Raw genomic sequence first — 9,978 nt, forward strand, 5'->3', positions numbered from 1 at the left:
TTTCTCTGTTCTACACTGAAAAGTGACAGCTGTTTCCAAATTTGCCACTGAAATCGGTGTAAGTGTAAAGAAATATAAAGAATTGTGTAAACTAGTGATTGTGTGTGCCAGGAAACATTGATTGTTATTACCTATATGGTTAAATGTCTTTTCTTTTTTTCTCGAAAATTAGCAGTTAGTATAATGAGATTTGTAGAACCGGTGAAATGAAGTTGCCTGACATTACAGAACAGTGTTATATATAATTATATATAACACTGTTCTATATTATTATATATAACACTGCACCAATATGATATATTGTTACTGTAATAATCACAATAGAATAAATCTGTATGTGTAAATATAGATAGACAGACAGACAGATAGATAGATAGATAGATAGATAGATAGATAGATAGATAGATAGATAGATAGATAGATACTTTATTCATCCCCCATTGGGGAAATTCAGATTGTCCAGCAGCTCTTATATTTACTTAAATTGAAATTTCACTATAAAATATAATAAATAGATAAACCATGCCAATCATAACAGGCCTACATTTCTCATATGAGTCCACTCAATTCAGGTAAATTTAATTGATTTATTAAAATACATAAATGTGTACACATGTTTTTAGACTGCAAGAGGAAACTGGACCACCCAGAGAAAACCCACAAAGACAAGAGGAGAACATGACTCTAAAGTGACCCCTCAAAAGTGAAGGCAGGACAACACTCACGCTTAACCCTCCTGTTATGTTGTAGATCAAATTGACCCATTTTAAAGTTAAAAAATCTAAAAAAAAAAATTAAAAGTATTTTTTCAGTATGAAACTTCTTCTGCTTGGCTTAATAAGAGTAATCAACATATAAAATAAAAATGATTAATTTCACATATTTGCAACCTCGCCCTGCATGTTTATATTACAAAGATACTGTTCGGGTCAATTTGACCCGGCAGTGAAAGTGGAGGCTAAAAGGGGTCAGAAGTGTCAAATACTATTTGTTTCTTTGCAACTGTGAGACATATTTCATCCCAGTCTCACGCGTGCGTACGCACACACGCACGCACGCACACACACACACACACACACACACACACACACACACACACACACACACATACACACACTTTCCCTATTCTCTTGAGCTCATCTGTAAAGTGCAAGAATGCAGGTGTCGTTATGACTTTTGATGGGAACCTTTTCTGTTCCCATGGGCAAACACCCACATTGAGTGGACACTCAGTGGGGGAGGGGCAAAACATGTAAAGATTCTCTGTAAGGGAGTCCTACCAACATCACACTCTGCAGCTACATATGAGATACTCTCTGTCAGAGCTTTACAAAATGAAAAGCAGAAGTAAACAGATGACAGACCTGGAGGCTCTGAAACTCATCCTTGATCATGACAGTGAAAAAGAGGAGGATCTGTCTGAAGATGTCCCTCACGTGCTGTATAGATGCACACATGCACCTTGTTCATTTCCACCTATTCATTTTCTGGTTCTAAACATTGCATAGTGTTTACTATCACGACATGATGACATGTCACTTGTGTGCTGTGGAGACTCTCAGACACATACATATGTGTTTATATTGCTAGTCTTATTTTGTTGTTTTGTTATTTTGTTCATTTCTGGTTCAAAAACGATGCTTAAATAAAGATTACTTTCAATACAAATCCTCATGACTCATTTGTCACGGGTCAATTTGACCCTGAACAGAAGAGGTGTCTCATTTTAATTTATCAACATCACTCCATAAAAAGAAAACTATCAAAATGTAAAATAAATTTTTTTAAAAATCATTGTCATGTAAAACTACTATATTTTATATGTAGGTCTTTCCAATGTACATTAAAAAAAGTTTTAACATGCATTTTTTATGAAAAGCGAGTGAATTATCCACATTGAACCATGATCTGTGAGAGGTAAAGGACACCATTGTATTAAATATTGATTGAAATGGTTAATGATGGAGTTAATAATGAGATATAAACAATGTAAATAATAAACAATTATTGGAATTTTTTGGTTTCTGACACTTTTGGATAATTAAACATGCCCCGAGTCAAACTGACCCAGGAACATCATTGCTGTTCCTGAGAAATGAACATAACAGGAGGGTTAGGTGAAATGTGATACCAGCACATCACATTTCATCTTCTAAAGCTGTTCTGGATGTCTGTTTCTAAAGCATGGATTTGCCTGCTGATTTCTTCTTTTTCTGTCTTCACTGCCACACACCGTTCCTCCAAACCTTTCTCCTTGTCCAGCTTTTTGGTAAGTTTCTGGACTTCTTTGTGCAGTGCCTTATTCTGCTGTTTCATGGCATTTTTCCCCACCATCAGGGAATAAAATGTGATGCCCAGAATGTTTTCATCTTGGAGACTTTTGGAAAGTGTCTCAATTTTGTCCCACAGTGCACAGTTATCTTTGGTCAGATTTTTTGTCTCTTGTTTGAGCACTTCGTTCTTCTCCATCTGAGCACGCTGCTTTGAAAGCTGTTTCTCCAGCTCACAGAGATTTCTGTGCAGCGTGTTCTGTTGGTTGACAAGCTTCTTTTTCTCTGTTTTCAATAATTTATGTTGCACCTTAAGATTATTCAGATCTTCAAGGTTTGCATTACAACCCTGAATATCTTCCACAATTTTACCATTCCCTTGCTTCATTGCATCTATTTGCTCCTTCAGCTTGTCATATTTATGTGTCCAGGCCTCTTCCTTTGCGAGCTTCTTAAGTTTCTCAGAGTAGGTTTTAGCTAGGACTCTGTTTTGGGCCATGGCGGATTTTTCCTCAGCCTCCAGTTCTTTATACTTGTCTTTTAAAAACGCTGTGCTCTGGAGCTGCCTGCTAATATCCTGGATTTGTTCGGCAAATGATCATTTTCTTTTTTCAAACCTTCCATGCGGGACAAGCTTTCATTATACGAGTCACTGAATTGTTTCGCATTTTGGTACTCGCTGTTAAGACGCTCTAGTTCCCTCTGCAGGGCAGTATTTTGACAGCTAACGGCCTCATGTGACACTTTAAGTGCGTCAATCATCTTTAAAAAAATATTTTGGTTCAAAATTTTTTTGCCAATTTGCTGGATTTCCTGCCACAGTTGGTCATTCTCCTGACTGAGTAACTGCTCTTCTGTTTCCATGTTATCGTAGGCTTCACACAAAGCTACAATCTGTTTATACTTCTCCCTGAGCAAAATGACCTGCTCCATCCTGACGCTGTTCTCTTTATGTAACCTCTCTGTTTCCTTGAAAATGTTCAACTGTTTATTTTTGAATTAATGAATTAAAATTTATTTAATATTTATTTTGCACAAATATAATGCACTATTACAGCAACATCTTACCATAAGGGCCATTAGTAGTGGTCCGGAGCTTTCCATCATCTCACACAGACTTCCTTAGGGAAGGAAGGGGGAGCAGGTGGACTGTAAACAGATTAAATCTCAGATATTAAGTCAGTCAGGCTGAAAAAACATGCAGAAAACATTGAGGTGCTTGGTGATTGTTTGTTCATGTATCATATCTTGTGTGTTCAGGAGACCAGGTGGAAAGGTAGCAAGGCCTATAGATTAGGAGCAGGGTTCAAGCTGTTTTATCATGGTGTGGATGGAAAGAGGAATGGAGCAGAAGTTATCCTGAAAGGGGATTTAGCTAGGAATGTTCTGGAGGTGAAGAGAGTGTCAGATAGGGTGATGAGTCTGAAGCTGGAAGTTGAAGGTGTGATGTTGAATGTTGTCAGTGGTTATGCCCCACAGGTAGGATGTGAGTTAGAAGAGAAGGAGAAATTCTGGAGGGAGATGGATGAGGTGATTCAGGGTATCCCTAGTGGTGAGAGAGTGGTGATTGGGACAGACTTCAACGGACATGTTGGTGAGGGAAACAGAGGTGACGAGGAAGTGATGGGTAAGTTTGGTATGCAGGACAGGAATGCAGAAGGACAGATGGTGGTAGACTTCTCAAAAAGGATGGAAATGGCTGTAGTGAACACATTGTTCCAGAAAAGGGAGGAGCATAGGGTGACATATAAGAGTGGAGGCAGGAGCACACAAGTTGATTACATCTTGTGCAGACGTTCCAACCTGAAAGAGATCAGTGACTGCAAAGTAGTGGCTGGGGAGAGTGTAGCCAGACAGCATAGGATGGTGGTGTGTAGGATGACTCTGGTGGTGAGGAAGATGAAGAGGGCAAGGACAGAGCAGAGGACCAAGTGGTGGAAGTTAAAAAAGGAAGAGTGTTGTGTGGCTTTCAGGGAGGAGCTGAAACAGGCTCTGGGAGGTTAGGAGGTTCTTCCAGATGACTGGACAGCTACAGCTAAAGTGATCAGGGAGACAGGTAGGAGGGTACTTGGTGTGTCATCTGGAAAGAGGAAAGCAGATAAGGAGACTTGGTGGTGGAATGAGGAAGTTCTGGAGTGTGTTAAGAGGAAAAGGTTAGCTAAGAAGAAGTGGGACACTGAGAGGACAGAAGAGAACAGACAGGACTACAGGGAGATGCAGCGTAAGGTGAAGGTAGAGGTGGCAAAGGGCAAACAAAGGGCATATGAGGATTTGTATGACAGGTTGGACTCTAAGGAGGGAGAGGTGGATTTGTACAGGTTGGCGAGGCATAGAGCCAGAGATGGGAAGGATGTGCAGCAGGTTAGGGTGATCAAGGACAGGGATGGAAATGTGCTGACAAGTGCCACAAGTGTGATGGAAAGATGGAAGGAATATTTTGAAGAGTTGATGAATGAGGAAAATGTTGGAAATGAGGAAAATGTTAGAGAGCACAGAGTAGAAGAGGTGATTGTTGTGGAGCAGGAAGTAGCAAAGATCAGTAGGGATGAAGTGAGGAATGCGTTGAAGAGGATGAAGAATGGAAAGGCAGTTGAGAGCTGTAAGACAGTGGTGAGATGTACTGTAGGGGTGACAGAGGAGTTCAAGGTGGAGGTGGGGCTGCACCAAGGATTGGCTTTGAGCCCCTTCTTGTTTGCTGTGGTGATGGACAGGCTGACAGATGAGGTTAGACAGGAATCTCCGTGGACCATGATGTTTGCAGATGACATTGTCATCTGTAGTGAGAGCAGAGAGCAGGTGGAGGAAAATCTAGAGAGGTGGAGGTTTGCTCAGGAAAGGAGAGGAATGAAGGTGAGCTGCAGTAAAACAGAGTGTGTACATGTGTGTAAATGAGAGGGACTCAAGTAGAACGGTGAGGTTACAGGGAGTAGAGGTGAAGAAGGTGGAGGATTTTAAGTACCTAGAGTCAACAGTCCAGAGCAACGGAGAGTGTAGAAAAGAAGTGAAGAGACGTGTGCAAGCAGGTTGGAACGGGTGGAGGAAAGTGTCAGGTGTGATGTGTGTCAGCAAGATTGAAAGGAAAGGTGTACAAGACAGTGGTGAGACCAGCAATGTTGTCCGGTTTAGAGACAGTGGCACTGAGAAAAAGACAGGAGGCAGAGCTGGAGGTAGCAGAGCTGAAGATGTTGAGGTTCTTTCTGGGAGTGACGAGGATGGATAGGATCAGGAATGAGGACATCAGAGGGACAGCTCATGTTAGATGTTTTGGAGAAAAAGCCAGGGAAGCTAGATTGAGATGGTTTGGACATGTTCAGAGGAGGGACAGTGAATACATTGGTAAAAGGATGCTGAGGTTAGAGCTGCCAGGAAGGAGGCCTAGAGGAAGACCAAAGAGGAGGTTCTTGGATGTAGTGAAGGAGGACATGAGGATAGTTGGTGTGGGTGAGGAGGATACAGAGGATAGGGTTAAATGGAGGTGGATGATTGGCTGTGGCGACCCCTGAAGGGAGCAGCCGAAAGGAGAAGAAGAAGTGTGCAGTTCTGGCTTTATGGAGAGCTTTTTTATATGTTAATAAACTGTTTTTCCAGGCTAGAAAAAATTCCTCTAAATTTGTAGAACGCCACTTCCTTTCCAGCCTTCATGATGCCTGCTTTAAGGTAGAGATATGTAAACTGTACCATGGGGCTAATCTCCTCTGATTAACTAACTTCTTTTTCAGAGGGGCCACAGTATCAAGCGTTTCACACAGTGAGGCTACAGCACTGTCAACAACATGATCAATTTGGTAGGGAGTGGGATTGAAGCAGCTGCCCTCCACTATGTTTATACTTGGCATAGATGTAAATAAAGATGGAATCATTTTCTTAAATTTATTAACAGCATTGTCGGATAAACATCTGCTGTAGTGGAATTTTCTTCCAAATGCTGCATGATCCATCAACTTAAATTCAAAAGTTCTTAAAGAATGATCTGACAAAATAGGATTATGGGGAGAAACTATTAAATGTTCAACTTCGATGCCATAGGTCAGAACAAGATCAAGGGTGTGATTGAAACAGTGGGTGGGTTTATTAACATTTTGAGTGAAACCAACTAAATCTAATATTGAATTAAATGCAGTGCTGAGGCCGTTATTTTCAACATCTACATGAATGTTAAAATCTCCCACTATAATGACTTTATCTGATCTAAGCACTAAATCAGACAGGAAGTCTGGAAATTCAGTTAATAACTCTGAGTAAGGGACAGGTGGACGGTACACAGTGACAAGTAGAACTGGTTTTTGTGTTTTCCAGTTTGGATGCGAGAGACTAAGAGTGAGGCCGTCAAATGAGTTCAAATTGTTCTGAGGATGAAAGTTTAATAATAAGTTTGAGTGGAAGATTGCAGCTACTCCTCCACCTCCACCTGTGCTTCGAGGAACATGATAATTTTATGACTGAGGGGGGTTGATTCATTCAGACTGACATATTCATCCTGCTGTAGCCAGGTTTCAGCAAGACAGAGTAAGTCAATTTGGTGATCAGTTATCAAATCATTTACTAACAGAGATTTAGACAAAAGAGACCTGATATTTAATAATCCACATCTGACTGTTCTGTTTTTCTGTTCAATAAGATTAATTTTTATTAGGTTTTTATGAATAACTCCTCTTGTGTTAACTTCTGATTTATTTGATTTATATGTTCACTCTGGTATCTGTTCCTTGACTGAACAGCAGGTGATCATAGAACACAGAAAACAGATGAGATAAGATAGAACTTCATTAAGCTCAAAACGGGAAGATGTATAGAGTTTGATGGCCCCTGGTAAGAATGACCTCCTATGGGGTTCTCTGGTTGTCTTGGGTGGTCTCAGTCTATCGCTGAATGTTCTCCGGTAGGACTCCAGTGTTGCATGCAGGGGGTGATGCGTTGTCAAGGATACCAAAAGTTTCCTCAGCATTCTCTTCTTCGACACCTCAGCCATAGACTCCAGCTCCACGCCCATGAAAGAGCAAGAGCCTGCTTTCATAATAAGCTTATTGAGTCTGTTGGCATCGGCCGTCATCACCCTGCTACCACAGCACACTACCGCGTAGAAAACGATGCTGGCTACCAGCGAGTGGTAGAACACCTGTAGCATGATTCTGTAGACATTAAAGGACCTGAGTCTCCTGAGGGGAGTACAGGTGACTCAGACCTTTCTTATACAGTGCATCAATGTTTTTGGTCCAGTCCAGCTTGTCTATCTATATGAACACCCAGATACTTAGAGCTGTCCACAATATCCACTTCAGCACCCATGATGCCGATTGGTCCAGGGGAACCCTCTGCTTTCTAAAATCCACGAGCTTTTTGGTCTTTGAGTTGCAGGTGATTTAGTCCACACCACTCCGCAAAGCTGTCCAATACACTCCTATACTCAGCCTCCCAACCTCTCCTAATAGAGCCTACAATGGCAGAGTCAGAACTTCTGAAGATGGCAGGACTGTGAGCAGTGTCTGACATCAGATGTGTAGTGTGTGAACAGAAAGGGAGACAGGACTGTCCTCTAAGGGGCCCCTGTGCTGTTCACTATGATGTCTGAAACAGTGTTCTGCAGGCTCACATACTGTGGTTGACCTGTGAGGTAGTTGATTATCCAGGTCACCAGAGGAGCCTCCACTTGCATGTCCAGTAATGTATAGCTGAGCACAGCAGGTCATAAAGTATTGAAAGCACTGGAGAGCACTGATGGTCAAAGGGGGGTATTGCAGATATTCAGTCAATACAGCTACAGTGCAATTCTTCATTTCTAATAACGCTCCTCATTGTCAGAAAGAGACCCTTTCAATATAACAAATTAATTCAATACTTAATACACAAGCACACAGCTCCAACTGATGTGATAAGCCTGACAGCCATTTACCTGCCCATATGAACCACAAATACCCCAGAAAAAAAACAGCATTGTATCAAATCATTTATTTTTCAGTAAGCTTCAACATACAAAAGTGTAGCACAATTTGGACAGACATTTCACCAAAAGTGTAGGCAACACTGCTGGAGTCAGTACAGGAAATGCTTTCTCTGCAATATCATGGTTTTTGTTGGCTGCAGTGTTTCCTGATTAGGACTGGCCATTTTGGATCACAAAGGTCAAAATGAGGATACTGTGAACCAAAAAGAAAGAACTGTGCCAACAACTGTGACTCAGGAGTCATGGTCATTTGAGTGGCTGTGTTTTGGGCCATTGATGGAAGAAATCCTGGAGGAACATCCTGGCCAGGCCAAGGAAAGGGAGGATAAAAAGGTGGAGGGAAATCCCAAGGTAGCTTTGGTTTTGAGGTGGGGGTAGGCACATCTGTTTTGCCTGGAAGAGGGGAAGGAAAGTAGGGATAAAAAGGTAGAGGCAAAGATGGATCTTGTGGAAATCCAGGCGTTTCCGGTTTGCCTGGAAGAGGAAAGTAGGGATAGAAAGGCAAAGATGGATCTTGGGGAAATCCAGGCATTTCAGGTTTGCCTGGAAGAGGAAAGTAGGGATAGAAAGGCAAAAAGGGATCCTGGGGAAATCCAGGCCCTTGGGGTTTGTCTGGGGTTGTGCCATTACTTTGTGGACCTGTTTTGCCTGGAAGAGGCCAAGGAAAGTAGGGATAGAAAGGAAGAAGGGGATGTGGAAATCCAGGCGTTTCAGGTTTGCCTGGAAGAGGAAAGTAGGGATAGAAAGGCAAAGATGGATCTTGGGGAAATCCAGGCCCTTGGGGTTTGTCTGGGGTTGTGCCAGTACTTTGTGGACCTGTTTTGCCTGGAAGAGGCCAAGGAAAGTAGGGATAGAAAGGAAGAAGGGGATGTGGAAATCCAGGTGTTTCAGGTTTGCCTGGAAATGGCAAAGGAAAGGGATATGAAGGAAAAAAGGGATCTTGGGGAAATGTGCTGGTTGAATCTGTTGTAGGTAGTGGTACAGCTGAAGGGTACCAAGGTAAAGGAAGATACGGTGGAAAGAAATCATTCGGGGGAAAGCCAGGGTATGAACCAACTGGAGTCTCGCCACTGGGTAGCACTGGCATCATCTGAGGGTGTGAAGCAGTCTGAGGTACAGATGTAGATTTGGGGCACCAGAGGGACACTGGGATTCCCTGCCAACGCATCGGCAGCACATAACTTCCATTCTTGAAGGAAAAAAAACAATACATATATAAATTCATGACTCAAGATTATGTTAAAGAAACTTAGTTTCATGCAACAATAACTTCATTGATTAATGTACAGGTTGTTGAAATAAATCAAAACAGCCAAATTCTCATCAAAACAACCATTTTTTCTCCAGTTCAAGCATCTTCTGTTTTTATTTCATGGAAAAAGAAAAGTTACCTCTTGAACCACATTACAGCCATGATAAGGAACCAACATAGTAAGTCCAAGGGAGTTCCTCTGCACGTGGTAGCCACAGGTGGAAGGGACCTGGGACAGAGGCATTGGAGGTGCACTTCCTGTGTGTGGGAGAGGGGAGTCTGAAAGTGACTGCAAACACTGGTCCAAATATCTACAATGTATAAAATACACAGCAACGGTACAGCTAATAAGCTGTGTCACGCTACCTTGGTCCAGTGCAAATACTGAAGCACCTGGTCCCAATACTTTAAACCTCATCCGGTCTCCAACACACTGCAGGGAAGGTGCCATGCGCTTCCATTGTGTGGAACTGCTATCATATGTTTGCCCTTTTGACCAGCCTGGCAGGGAATAT

General features: G+C 42.0%; 1 protein-coding gene across 1 annotated transcript; it reads right to left on the reverse strand.

The window, feature by feature from the left end:
* Positions 1-8,201: 8,201 nt before the first annotated feature.
* On the reverse strand, positions 8,202-9,958 carry LOC113134906 (protein PELPK1-like). Its single transcript, XM_026314493.2, has 3 exons — positions 9,830-9,958; positions 9,603-9,721; positions 8,202-9,400 (listed from the first exon to the last, which is right to left on the reverse strand). Exons 1-3 carry the CDS (start codon positions 9,912-9,914, stop codon positions 8,330-8,332), a joined length of 1,275 nt encoding a protein of 424 aa, XP_026170278.1. The 5' UTR covers positions 9,915-9,958; the 3' UTR covers positions 8,202-8,329.
* Positions 9,959-9,978: the final 20 nt, after the last annotated feature.

Source organism: Mastacembelus armatus, chromosome 17 (genome assembly GCF_900324485.2).
Source record: "Mastacembelus armatus chromosome 17, fMasArm1.2, whole genome shotgun sequence".
NCBI classification, from domain to species: Eukaryota; Metazoa; Chordata; class Actinopteri; order Synbranchiformes; family Mastacembelidae; genus Mastacembelus; species Mastacembelus armatus.